General features: G+C 43.4%; 1 protein-coding gene across 1 annotated transcript in view; it reads left to right on the forward strand.

The window, feature by feature from the left end:
• Nucleotides 1–13,864, forward strand: part of Abhd12b (abhydrolase domain containing 12B) — a 30,857-nt gene that overhangs the window by 8,526 nt on the left and 8,467 nt on the right. The window contains exons 4-9 of the mRNA XM_032909118.1: nucleotides 720–839; nucleotides 5,198–5,228; nucleotides 7,331–7,376; nucleotides 7,495–7,624; nucleotides 8,028–8,065; nucleotides 11,207–11,286. Of these exons, the coding sequence (XP_032765009.1) occupies nucleotides 720–839; nucleotides 5,198–5,228; nucleotides 7,331–7,376; nucleotides 7,495–7,624; nucleotides 8,028–8,065; nucleotides 11,207–11,286 (445 nt within the window). The remainder of the gene's footprint in view (nucleotides 1–719; nucleotides 840–5,197; nucleotides 5,229–7,330; nucleotides 7,377–7,494; nucleotides 7,625–8,027; nucleotides 8,066–11,206; nucleotides 11,287–13,864) is intronic.

Genomic DNA, 13,864 nt, shown 5'->3' on the forward strand with positions numbered 1-13,864 from the left:
GCTCCTAGGATCACATTCAGCTGCCTTTCTTATTCCTTCTGGACCTAGCTGCCTAGGGATGGCACTGCCCACAGTGGGCAATTGAGAAAACACTCCATAGAAATAGCCACAGGCCAGTCTGATGGAGGCTATTTCTCAGCTAAGGTTCCCTCTTCCTAGGTGTGTCAAGTTGACAACCAAGACTAACCATCACCCCACATCGTGTTGGGCCATCTTTAATTGTATGTTTAAAGTTCTGTGCTCATATGCTGAAACCTGAGCATCAAAGCATAAGCAGCTATTGAAGTGCATGAGTGTCTTAATAATATATTGGTTACTGAGAGGGAAAAAAGATTAGCTTGGATCCATGTTCAAATTCTGGATAAATAAGTATCTACTCTCGTTTACTGGTTTCAACCTTTGCTGTTGCCATTTCAGTGACTTGCGTCTAAGAACTGCCATCTTAAAAGAGACCAAAGTTAGAACAGTTAAAGCATTTGTAAACAGTTAACACCCTCTGTGGGGTGGTGGGGTCGCAGTAGCAATTTTCCTCAGATATTTTGTGCTCTTAGATTATATTATTAGCTTATGCATGTGTTGCTTAGAGAAGACTTTAAAAATATCTTTAAAGCATGTATATATGCAGCCGTCGTTTCTGATACATTATCTCTCTCATAAATATATGGGAAGACGTCCATTTCTGCCTCTGCAGCATAGTGAAGCCTCTCCTTGCTCTTCAGGCACACAGTCCCCAGCTGCCGGGGAGAAGAGGCCAAGGGGAAGTGTCGATGCTGGTACAAAGCCGCCCTCCGTGACGGGAACCCGATTATTATTTATCTTCATGGCAGTGCAGAACACAGGTCAGCACGTTTGTTTGGTGTATCTGTCTGTCTGTCTATTTATTTATCTTTGACAGATTAAGCGTGTTTCTAAGCCATGGGATAGTGAAGGCAGTTTTCAACCTCAGACATGCCTTTGCCCCTAGTTCTAGTCCTCTGATTTTTTGAAACTGGACAGTGGTCTGGTTTAACGTTGTTCTGATTTATGAACAGACAGTGTTCCAGTAAGGTTTAAAGGAAGCAGTGCCTGAACCTGAAAATGTCTAGGAAATGGGTTTATTGCCAGACTAGCCTGAAGTCTCCAGGCCTTTTTCCCCCCTTAAAGGGGCCTTTTAATATTTCTTTTAGTCAAGAGTATATGCTGTCAACATTTGATTCCAAAAGGCATCTTTATGGAATTCTTCTAACTTTTCTTGGCTGAACAGGAAGTCCATATGAGTTGTATATAAAATTTGAAGCTCCACTGGTTTCTGGAAATGGTTTATTGCTTTAAAGATGACAAACTGGCAATTGAATCCTCTTTAAACAAGTCATGACTAGTTCTGCAGCTGACAGTGAAAGAGCGAACATGGTGGAGGGGGGCCCTAGGAATCTGTTTGTAACAGCAAGAGGTAGCTTTTAGAATGGGAGGAGAATCACGAGGAGAAGAGGAATTCTTCTCCAAACTGGGGGGGATGGGGACAGGTTCAGATTCTAATTTCAGGTGATTGCTCATTTAAACATGGCAGTGAGATTACAGCACAGCAGGAGAGTCACTCAGGACATCTGGTTGGGTGTGCCTTGGTCTTTACTAGTCCTGATTTCTAAATGGTTCCTGCATTCCTTTTTTTATCTTTATGGTCTGTTAGGTCCAATAGGCGGGGCTGCCTGGACTTGCTTTTTCACAGTGTTTAGTCCTGAGTCTGAATTTTCTTTAAAATTTTAAACCCTGTATAATTTTGCTTTCATGGATAGAATTTTGAATCAAAATGTCCTAACTTGTTGTCCAGAACCATCCAACCAAGAATTAACCTGTTTGACAGGGTCCAAAAACCCATGACCATATGGCAGAGAGTAGGGAAAGGGAGACCGGGTGAACCAAGACTCAAACCAACCTTGTTGAGCGTGGGAGGTCAAACCTATTAACTAGTTCCTCATTGGTCCACCTGTAATGGGAAGGGGTCCCATAAGGGAAATACCAAGAGTCATCCAAGGAGTAGTGTTAGAACCAGGATTCTGTCTGCCTTTTGGCTGGAACTTTAATTAGAAGTTCATTCTCTATAAGCCTGCATTGCAACAGCAGAAGGATAGCCTTAGCCCTAAGTAATTCCTCAACTCCATAAGGGATCAATGTGGACACCATCTCATTCACACCAAGGTGGGTGACTGTGTCAGGTGATTTGCCTAGGGTACTAACATATGCAATGTTACATCATTTCAGTATCCCCCACCTACCAGGCCCAGGACAGAGAATTTCCTCTAGGTCACAGAGCCCTCTTGGTCTTGTTGCTAGAATAATTGTTTCTAAATAGGGCTCCCACCTGGAACTGACAATCCTCTTGGTTCAGTAACATCATCCCCATCAGAGGGAGTTGAGGTCCATATAAGTCTCCTGTAAAATTCCCTTGTTAATTTAATTTGGTCATTCTGAGTTTTTACTTTAGTCCTGAACTTTGGAGGTCTGTTTTCTATTTGATCTAAATAGACCACACTGCCATTGGCTTACCTTTTGTGTTTCCGACCATGGATTACCTTTTCCAGACCTGGGGAAGATTTCTTAGTATCTTCTTGATGATTGCAGAGGAGTCTTGAGGAGCTTTCTATCTATTCTGAAAAAGTATCTACAAAATAATCCTGGTTTTATCTCAGGAGTTAGTTCCGACTTTCCACTAAAGACCCATGGATGGTTAAGCATTCACGAACTTTCTAGATGCTCTCTGGCTAAAATCTTAAAGTCTCATTATACACCTTAACTATTTGCTCTTATCTCCAATGAAATTTCTGGCCTAAAGGCTTTGTGTTAAAGGGTTTTCCCTCAGTGTGCCATTGTCTTTTTTTTTTTTAAATTGGGCCTTTCTTTTGTTGTACATTCTAAGTGAAGTCTCCAGGCCTACCCAGATTCCCAGTGGCAATTTGCAGGGCAACTTTTCTGCACAGCCTCCAAAGCCACTTTTATCTTTTGCCCCCAAGTCACTGAATCTCTTCCTCCTGAAATGCAGTACTGATGTGCTTAAACCATCCCAGATGTTACTTATCTCTGGTTAGAGAATGCCTGTGACAAGGTCCCTCCAGCAGCGGTCAATTCAGTCCCTTTAACTTTTCGTGCTTTCATTCATCAGAAACCCTAACCGTGGAGAGTCCAAGTGACCAGTGGTCCCATCTTTGGGACACTCTATTCAAAGACAACAGCCACTCTATCACAGTCACAGTTTAAGCCTGGAAACTGGGGACTCCAAGCAGAAAAGCCATTTCATCTCCAGCAGGTACTGGTGCACTGGGTCTTAAGCTCCACATACACAGTCTGTAGGCTCTGGCCTCAACATTTAAGCCCTCGGTCTGTGGTTTCCCTGTCTGGCATTATTGTTCACTTGGCCCCTGGCTTTGGATATTGGCCCACTGGGGGCAAAGCACCCAAGTACCTAGGACCAAAAGCTCTCCAGTGGTTGTCCTGACCCGTGTCCTTTTTCTTTCCATTAGGCATTTGAGTTGTGTTGTCACTTCCTCTTCTTTTTGTCTCTTTTTTCCCTGCTTTCTGTCTCCTCTGGCCCAGATGATTATCAGTTGGGAACTACAGGCCCAGAGCAGAGCTAACACAGACCAAGGTCTGTCGCTCAAGTCTGTGGGCGTGGGGGTGGGGCGTCTCAGGGCTCAGGAACCTGCCCACTGGCTACCTCGCCTGTGCCTCTTTGTCATTTTCTGTCAGGTGATGGCTTTCTCAAGTCTTGCCCTCTCCCCAGGAGCGTGCCTGCTCTGTCTGTTTTAGACTCACATTTCCTGAGATTTTTCAGTGAAACTGGACAGTGGTCTGCCTCGTTTAACGTTGTTCTGATTTATGAAGTCAGACAGTGTTACAGTAGGTTTATTTAAGGATCAGTAGACCACGCTGCCATTGCTTTTGCCTTTGAGTGAACCTGAAATTGTACTCAGTTGATCCAGATTCATGGACCACACCATCCTCGGCCACTAGCCTGAAGTCTCAGCTTGCAGTCAGTAGAGTACTGAGTACTGAGTACCATTCCTCAAACAGGAAGTCCTGGGAGATTTGTTAATGCACCCAAATCAGGGTATTTAGGTGCAGGAGTATCCAGTTGTATATAAAATTTGAAGTGTGGCTCCATTTTGTTTCTAGGAAATGGGTTTATTGCTTTAACCAGATGCTCTGGGAATTTCATGCTCATTCACTGAGCAACTCTGGCTCTAAAGGCCTTTTCCCCCCTTAAAGGGATTTCCTGCCAATTTTGGCTATTTCTTTTCCTTTGTCAAGATGAGAGGCCCCAAATGTCATAACGGGGGGGACATTTTGATTCCATCTTGATGTAAGGCATATCTTTGAATCTTAAGGATCCCATTTCTTCTTGTACTATTTTGGTTGAGTTAGGTGAGGTTTGGACAAACTGGAACTGACTGGAAGATGACCCGATCTGACATCCCCCTGGTTCTGAAATGCCCATGATTTGGTTAGTCCTGATAACTTCCCTTTAGCTGTTGACAGAACACCTCACAGTGTTTAGTCCTGAGTCTGAATTTTCTTTTAACTTCATATTTTTAAACCTTACATCTGTATAATTTTCCTTTCAGACAGAACACCTAGGGGGGTTCTGTCGCAGAGAACCCAGAGGAGATGGGTTACAGCACATTATCAAAAGCCCATGTTGGGAAGCCCTGGAGAGACCAGTGCACCCAAAGAAAGGCAGGGGGAAGGGGATGGGGGCATCGTTCAATCATCTGCTTTGACACAGGCGAGCTGGCCTTGCCATGAAGAAACATTTCTTTCTCCTGTTCTTTATTTCTCTTAACTACAAGAACCAAACCAAAACAAAACAAAGCAAAAATAAAAAACAAAACCCCAAACCGGACCCAAAAAATAGACTGGAGTTGTTAGGCCAGGTGTGGCCCCACACTCCTTTAATGCCAGCACTTGGGAGGTGGAGCAGATCTGTGTGAGCTCTATGAGGCCATCCACAGACCAGGACTGTCTCAAACCAGGACTGTGAAACTCTGTCTCATAGCACAACATGAAACTCTGTCTCAAACCACAAGGCAACAAAACAAAACAAACAAATCTAAAACCGAAAGGTGGAGGGGACTGAGTAGGATTGAAGCCTGAGTGACTTTTATTGAGTTTGTCTTAGTAGTTCCTAATTCTTGTGGTTTTTCCCCTCTGCCTCTCTCCTCTACAGGGCAGCTCCTCCGAGAATTAAGCTGGCACAGGTATGCCTGAGAGGCCACAGGAGCGTGTGTGTGTGTGTGTGTGTGTGTGTGTGTGTGTGTGTGTGTGTGCGTGCCCATGTGCGAGTGTGAAAACCCTTTCATGAATTTGATCTCATTTCTACAAATCTTTTGAGCCTGTCTGGACAGAAGATTTAAAAAAAAAAAAAATGGGCTGGGGATTTAGCTCAGCGGTAGAGCGCTTGCCTAGCGAGCACAAGGCCCTGGGTTCGGTCCCCAGCTCCGGAAAAAAAAAAAAAAAACAAAAAACAAATACAAAAAACAACCCAACAACAAAGGTCTTTATTATCACATCGTTTCTTCCTTTAATCCCTCTCTCCTTCCCTCCTTCGTTTGAGTTCATTCTCCACTGGTCTTTTCTCTCTCTCATAAAATACTTTGATACTATAGTTGTACCTATATATAAATTTATATCTCATGCTTTAACATTGTTTTATAAACATTTTTTGTTATGTAACCCTGGCTGGCCCGGAAATTATTATATAGACCAGGGTGGTCTTGGACTCGCAGAGATCAGCCTGCCTCTGCCTCCCGAGTGCTGTGATTAGGGTCCTACCTCCCACTCAGCCTCACGTTCCAGTGTTTAACATAGGGTCACAATCACCGATTTAAAGGCCACACGAATGTACCTTTTCCTGTTCATTCATAAGTAACTGCTAACCGGCTCACTGATACTATAAGTCTCACTTTTCCCTCCAATTTACTTAAATACTATAGCTAAGGAATACTTAAGACATCTATTTTGTTTTGGGGCCTTGTTTATTTTCTTAGGAATAAATATTGGGGGACAGGGTAAGGGTTGTTACTGTTATTACTCAGTCTGGGGTGCCACAAGTCACACGTGGGCATGCCTACTCCTCGTCCCTGGTACTTAGCTTCTATGTGTTGGCTAGCGTTTTGAAGACTACGTAGCCCAGCTTAAACAGAAAGTTCCAGTTAGTTCCTTACTCACAGTTTGATCTGAATGTTAAAGATCTCTGTAAGGCGGAGCCACACACACACCCTGCAGCAGGAGGCCACAGTGCATAGATGCAGGCAGGCCCAGGCAGGCTTGGGCAGAATCTTGGCTCTGCCCATAACTACCTGTGCAACATCTAGCCGGGCTAGTGAGTAGGGATGTTCTCTTCGGTCTCTTTACCTACAAAATATATCTTTAAAGATAATATTTGTATATTTGTATATATCTTTGTATATTATTTATTTCAGCTCATTTGAAATTGAGCTTTTCATATTTTTTCTTTACCTACTTGGGACTGGGAAATGAGTTCATAGAGTCAAGTGGTGATCTCTTTTGTTTTTAGTTAAAAGTATATCTTTTCTCTGGCCATATTCAAGACAAGCCCCTCTCCATGATGAGATTTGCTTCTCCCCACATTCTGTGTAGTGTTTTATTATCAGAGAGATTCATTCATTTTTCATTCATTCATTCATTCAGAGTGTATGTGGTCATTCATTCATTCATTCATTCAGAATGTATGTGGTCATTCATTCATTCATTCAGAGTGTGTGTGTGGTCATTCACTCATTCATTCATTCATGCATGCATTCATTCATTCATTCAGAATGTGTGTGGTCATTCATTCATTCATTCATTCAGAATGTGTGTGGTCTCAGGGATAGAGCCCAGGGCCTTGAGCCTGCAGGGCCTAGTGCTTCCTTCTCTGCTGAGCCACACCTCCAGTTCTAGAGATTGCTCAAATGAAACTGTGGCATGGAATCAAGTGCATAAGTGCAATATTCACGTAACCTCCAGCGGCCCTGAGTAGTATTTACATGTTTGAATGTTTAACACACAGGCCAAGGCTGTATAGCTGGTTAGTGGCAGAGCCCGGATGTGAGTGACCTAGGCTGCTTTCTGTCTTTTGCAGACCTTCATCTGTAAATTTAAAAAATACAGAATCTTTGTGATTCTGGGGTTCAAACCAAGTAGCTTGAACGTGTTAGGTATGTGCCTTACCAGGGTGCGATAGCCCTTCAGAACTCGTCTTTGTTCCCATTACAACGAGGAACAGAGATGTGTGGAGAGGAGTCTTCTGTGTCTGTCTCCTCTCCTTTGAAATGATAACAGCTCGTATGGTACGCAGGTGCTGAGTGACGGTGGTTTTCATGTCTTGTCTGTGGACTACAGAGGTACGTGCTGAGAACAGTGTATGGAGAAGCGACAGGGGTGGGTGGGGAGAGGAGAAGGCTTTTGACGACTCCTTAGTTTGGAGCGCATGATCCTGTGTCTGTCTCTTCTTGCTGCCAGGGTTTGGGGATTCTACAGGAACACCCACAGAGGAGGGACTAACCACAGATGCTGTTTGTGTCTATGAATGGGCCAAGACAAGAAGTGGTGGCACTCCTGTGTGTCTGTGGGGCCACTCCTTGGGGACAGGGTAAGTGCGGACTGAAGACAGTGTTCTGGTGGGTCCTTAGAGGGGTTTATATCTTTAAAGGCACAGCAAACAGTGGGAGGGAAGCCAAACTGGGAAACCTCGGTTCTTTGGTCTCTCCAGAAACAGCGAGAGCTGCCCTGTCGGTATGGCTGCTTGAAAGACACTCTCCCAGCTCCTTAAAGTTCCTCTGTAATCATAACACCATCTATTCTGGAATAATTCATGAGAGCATTAAAGAATAAGACCTTTACATCAGGGCCAATTCTGGGCAAAATTGTGTGTCTATGTGGATTTCCTGGGCAACAGTCCAGAGCTTTTTCATCAGTCGCTGGCTCTGGGGTGTTGAGGCCACAGTGTCAGCTTGACTGCCTTGTTTCACTCCCGTGCTGTCATTGTTTTACAGAGTCGCAACGAATGCTGCGAGAGCATTAGAGGAAAAAGGTAATGGGAGATTCTCTAAATGGAAGATTTTGGGCTTGAGGTAGAAAAATATAAAGTCAGGAGGTTCTGTGTAATTTGCGTGTATGTGTGCACACTGACCATAGACCCCAGGGTGCCCCGATTTTGGAAGATTTTTAGCAGTGTAAGTGCAGCTATTCGAGGCTGTGAAATGGAGAACAGATACCAAGAGCTAAAGTTACCTCCCTGGGTGTAGTAGTACACACCTATGAGCCCATGGCTCAGGAGACGGAGGCAGGGAGATCTTGAGTTTGAAGCAGCCATAGCTACATAGCAAGCCTTAGTCTCCAAGAGTCCTTTTTCTAAAACGATGGGTTTTCAATGATAGGACAGGAAACTAACATATTCTGAACCGATAGTCACAGCCACACTGCCCTCTGCAGCCCATTTTCCCTGATATTCTTGTTGGTGTTTGTCAAAGAGTTCTGAGTGTATCACGTATCAGGGTCCAAAGTGTGGCTTACTTTCTTGCTTTCTCACTGGTTTTATGAATTTAGAATCCCCATGAATAGATGTGAGTAGAGGTAGACCATTTACTTAGAGATAAAAAAAATTAGGGTTTGCTCCATGTATAGATGTGTTGGATTAAAAAGAATGTATCCCAATGCTGCTCTGAAATGTCTAAAAAGCTCATGACCAATTACACATGGTTTTGTTTTGTCTGGCAGTTGCTTACAGATCCTTACTGCTAAATATGCATACTTTCATTGAGAGACATGTATCCTCTACCTATCTATCTATCTATCTATCTATCTATCTATCTATCTATCTATCTATCTATCTATCTCATCTATACCTACCTACCTACCTACCTACCTATCTACCTACCTACCTACCTACCTATCTACCTATCTACCTACCTACCTACCTATCTACCTATCTACCTACCTACCTATCTACCTATCTACCTATCTATCTATCTATCTATCTATCTATCTATCTATCTATCTATCTATCTATCTATCTATCTATCTATCCACCTATCGTCTATCTATAAATCAATCTATATCTGTCTACCTGCCTGCCTGTCTGTCAATCTCTTTTGTCTAAGAACAACAATCCTGTGTACTTACCCTGATACTCAGAGTTCTCATGCTTGCTCTAACGCTCCAGTGCCCACCGATGTGTTTAATTCTCTCTCTCTCTCTCTCTCTCTCTCTCTCTCTCTCTCTCTCTCTCTCTCTCTCTCTCTCTCTCTCTCCTTTAGCCACCCCTGACTTCTGGCAGCTGTGCAGACTGCCTAAGCAGTTGTTTTTTTCTCAAACTCCAGAAGAAATACCCTTGGACTTCAGTTTTTTCTTTCTTTGTTTTGTTTTTTGAGACAGGGTTTCTCTGTGTAGCTCTGGCTATCTTTGAACTCACTCTGTAGACCAGGCTGGCCTCAAACTCACAGAAATCCACCCTGTTCTGTCTCCTGAGTACTGGAACTAAAATCATGTGCCATTAACACTTGACACATTGTTTTGTTTATTCGAAATTGGGCATTGAGCTCCTGGCCTCAGGCATAGTAGAAAAGTGTAACACTTCTGAGATACAACCTAGGTCTTTATAGACCTAGTGATAACAGTTACTTATGGAAAGTGATGGATTGAGAACTTGGGGTGATGCTCTCTTCTTCCAGGAATACTCTACATTTCCCCTTCAAGGCATTTTGGGTGGGGATAAAGTCACCACGAACCAATCAGAGATTAAGTTGATTGAAGCAGCCCTCAGAATGCCTTCATCAGCATTGCTTTATAGCTAATGCACTGTTTTTCCTAGAATGAAGTCCTTTGAGGTCACAGCCAAAGCCCCTAGAAATGGTCTAGAGGTCTCTCCACCTCCTTGTCATACCTTGAATAGTTAGTAATTGTGTGTGCATGCATGTGCACAGATGTGTCTGCATATGTATGTGTGTGTATGCACAAGTGCATGTACATAGGTGTATGGGTATGTATGCACGTGTATGTGTGTGCATGTATGTGTGTGAATGTGCCAGCACATACATGTGTCTGTGTGTGCATGCGCACCTGAGTCTGCATGTTTGTATGTGTGTTCATGTGTACACACGTGTCTGCATGTGTGTAGATATGCATGTGGAGTTCAAATATTGATGTCAGATATCCTTCTCCATTGCTTTCCACCTTATCTTTTGAGCAGGGTCTCTCACTGAGCCTTCAGCTCACCTTTCACCTAGACTAGCTGTCAAGTGAGCTGGACGTGCCCTCCATCTCCGCCTCCTCAGTGCTGGGATGAAATGTGTGCCACCCGCCACACACTGTTCCTTGCGTGGTTGCTGGGGATCTGACCTCAGGTCTTCATGCTTGTGTGGGAACCACTGTTCCAGCCAAGCCCTCTCCACAGCTCCCTGAACAGTAGTGGTCTTTGTCCTGGGTCTGTGAGAGTACCAGTAATTCTCAGTTTAGTTTTGAATCCTGCTAATTAAGACAGAAGCAGTTAGAGCGATGGCTCTCACCGTTCCTAATGGTGTGGTCCTTACTACAGTCCCTCATGTTGTGGTGGCCCCCAACCATGAAATTACTTTGTTGCTGTAATTTGTTTCATAACTGTAATTTTGCTAGTGTTATGAATTGTAATGTAAATGTCTGTGTTTTCCAACGGTCTAAAGGGTCATGACCCACAGGTTGAGACCCGCTGATTTAGAGTTTCATCTGTTTGAGGGGAAAGGCAACTTAAATTCCTTGGGCTTTTCTCACTTGGTACTGGTTCTAAAAATTCTCACATATTAGTAGGCCTCAGGTACTCTTAAACACACACACACACACACACACTCTCTCTCTCTCTCTCTCTCTCTCTCTCTCTCTCTCTCTCTCTCTCTCTCTCTCTCTCTTTCTCTCTCTCTCTCTCTTCTTTTTTTTTTTTTTTTGAACTGGGGACCGAACCCAGGGCTTTGCGCTTGCTAGGCAAGCACTCTACCACTGAGCTAAATCCCCAACCCCCACACGCACATTCTTAATCCCTACCCCAGGTACCCCATAGGGTTCAAGAGCTTGCACATTAAAACACTTCACAAACAGTTTTGATGTAGGCAGTTAACGTACAAGACCTTGAGGACCCCTCTTACCTAGGGAAGGTGGTGTTTTGGTGTTTGAAGAAGAGAGCTAACTTGTGTTTGTTTTCTAGGATGTCCAGTTGATGCCATTGTCTTAGAAGCTCCATTTACCAACATGTGGGTGGCGAGTATCAATTATCCTTTGCTAAAGGTGAGTCTCCCGTTCCCCTCACTTGGTGTCCAGGCCGTTTCCATCCCCAGGCGTTTATGAACAGGGGTCCTTTCTTTAATGAGCTTCATATGTTCCCAAGTTGTTCTAGGCTTGGTCAGTTTACTACGGAAGGCACAAGTGTTATCCCCCCACAAGTGAACCATATATTTTATTTTATATGTAATTACGTATATATTTTATATAAGTATGTTGCTGAAGTGAACACACATTTTACAATTTTAAAACTCATTGGATATAGCTTTACCATGGTGATGACTCACTTTGAATTGAAAATGAAATTTTATACATGTTTCAGCTTTATGAATACCAGCTCTTACATTATTTTATCATAGGGAGGATTCTAGGGAAAATGCTTTTACAGAGTACTCCAGGTATAGACAACAGTCTTCTCAAGAAACTGAAACAAAGATGAGTCTGAAATATTTATTGTGCCATTCTCCTGTTCTCACTATTATTATCATCATTATTATTACTTTTTCTTGAGATAGGTTTCCTTTCATAGCCCAGACTACGCTTGAACTCACTGTACAGCAAGGGTTGGCTTTCAACCAAAAGACAGTCCTCTTGTCACGAGCTCCCAGATTCCTGGGATTCCAGCATGAGCCACTCCACCTGGCTCATGACCCTAATTTTACACTGTTACTCCGGGTCCGATTCAATTGTTTACGCCATAAACCCACGATAGATGTGAGCAAATGAAAGCTTAGCAGGGGAGCTGAGGAAAGGCCAAAGTTTAAGAGGAGATACAGGCAGAAGTTTTAAATTATTTGATGCAATAAGGCATCATGGCGATACTCTGATCTGCTTATTTCTGAGATGTTTTATACCGTAAGCCATCACAGAATTTTCTGAAGTTTGCTTACGTGCTTCCATGGGAAGGTAGCCACATCTGTGTGTTTCTTTGCAGAGATGTTGCCTATGCGTGTGTCTCTAAAGAGTAATTAGTTCTATTTGAGTTTCTTCATATACAAGTATAGTTACATAGCTTACATTCTACTTACTTTCCTCACCTAACCTCCTACTTATGAGACTTTATTCTGCATGTGAAAAACCGTAGTTTGGTCATTTCTGTTGTTATGTGGTATTCAGCTATAACGTACACACACCATCCTGTTACTCAAAGATATTCAAGTCACTCTCAGGTTGAGGCAACTCATAGCACTGTTATTGTGTTCTCTCTCTCTCTCTCTCTCTGTCTCTCTCTCTCTGTCTGTCTCTCTCTCTCTCTCTCTCTCTCTCTCTCTCTCTCGTGTGTGTGTGTGTGTGTGTGTGTGTGTGTGTGTGTGTGTGTGTGTGTGTGTGTATTGGGGCTTGAACTTTCAGCCTCACACATGGTAGGTGACTGCTCGCCCAGCTTGGTGGTGTACATTCTTATGCTTGTATTCTGTTTTTTTCCGTGTGATTGTTTGGCTTGTATATATGTGTACATTATGTGCATGCAGTGCCTCGCAGAGGTCAGAAGAAGGCATAGGATCACCTGGAATTAGGTTACAAATGGTCGTGAGAGGCCATGTGGCTGCCGGGACTCAGAAACTGGAGGAGCAGTCAGTACTCTTAATGGCCGAGTCTTCTTTCCAGCGTCGTACTTCTGCCTTGCTAATGTGCAGACCTGCACTGAGTGAGCCTGCGGACTGAATAGCTGCGTGTGAGACTCTGCCATAGCATGGACAGTGCTGTGTGTCTTTCACCACATGTGGGAGAATCATAGTTTGTATCATAGGCTTACCCTTGTGCTCGCATTTCCCTGGTGAGTGAAAAGATTAGGCTTCGTTATATGTTATCGGCCATTTGGATATTACCTCTTATGAACTTGTTCATGTCTTTCTCCCATTTTTAAATTGACTGTATTTTACTTGTGGAAGTTTTTCATAGGTGCTAGCATGAGTCCATAGGAAACTGTATTCCGGGTAGATTACAGTATTTTGCCTGGCCTTCTTTACTGTGGAGGAGAAATATTCCTAAATTTATCATGGCACAGTTCACCAGGTTTTTCTTTTAAGTTTATGATTTTGTGTTTTGTATAAGAAAATTCTGCTTACCCATTTATGTAGATCTTTTTTATGCCCCTTTCTAGAAACTGTTTTATCTTTTATGTTAAAAGTCACAATTCGCAGGTTTGGATGCTTGTGTGGAGGGAGGTTTCCATGGGCCCAGGACCACTTGTGAGATGAACGTGCTCATTCTGGACAGTATTTACATGCATTGCAGTCTGTATGTGGACATGCTTGTGCACAGCTGGTAGCCATTTTACTCCTCCTCGTTGTCTGTTCTCTTCTGACTATTACAATATTTTAATCTCTGGAGCATATGCTGTATCCTAGTGTTTCCTGGACAAGCTCTTCAACTTTGTTCACACTCGGCATTGCCTTGCAGATTCCTTATTTTTTAAGTGTATGGGTGTTTTGCGGTCATGTATGCCTGTGTATCACACGAATGCTGTGCCGAAGGAGCTCGAAGTCAGAGTCCCTAGGACTAGGGTTGCAGATGGCTGTAACTTGGCTTGGCTCCCCCCGCCCCCTGCCCTGAGACAGCATTTCTTTAGCTCTGGCTGTCCTGG

This window comes from Rattus rattus, chromosome 7, assembly GCF_011064425.1.
Source record: "Rattus rattus isolate New Zealand chromosome 7, Rrattus_CSIRO_v1, whole genome shotgun sequence".
Classification (NCBI taxonomy): domain Eukaryota; kingdom Metazoa; phylum Chordata; class Mammalia; order Rodentia; family Muridae; genus Rattus; species Rattus rattus.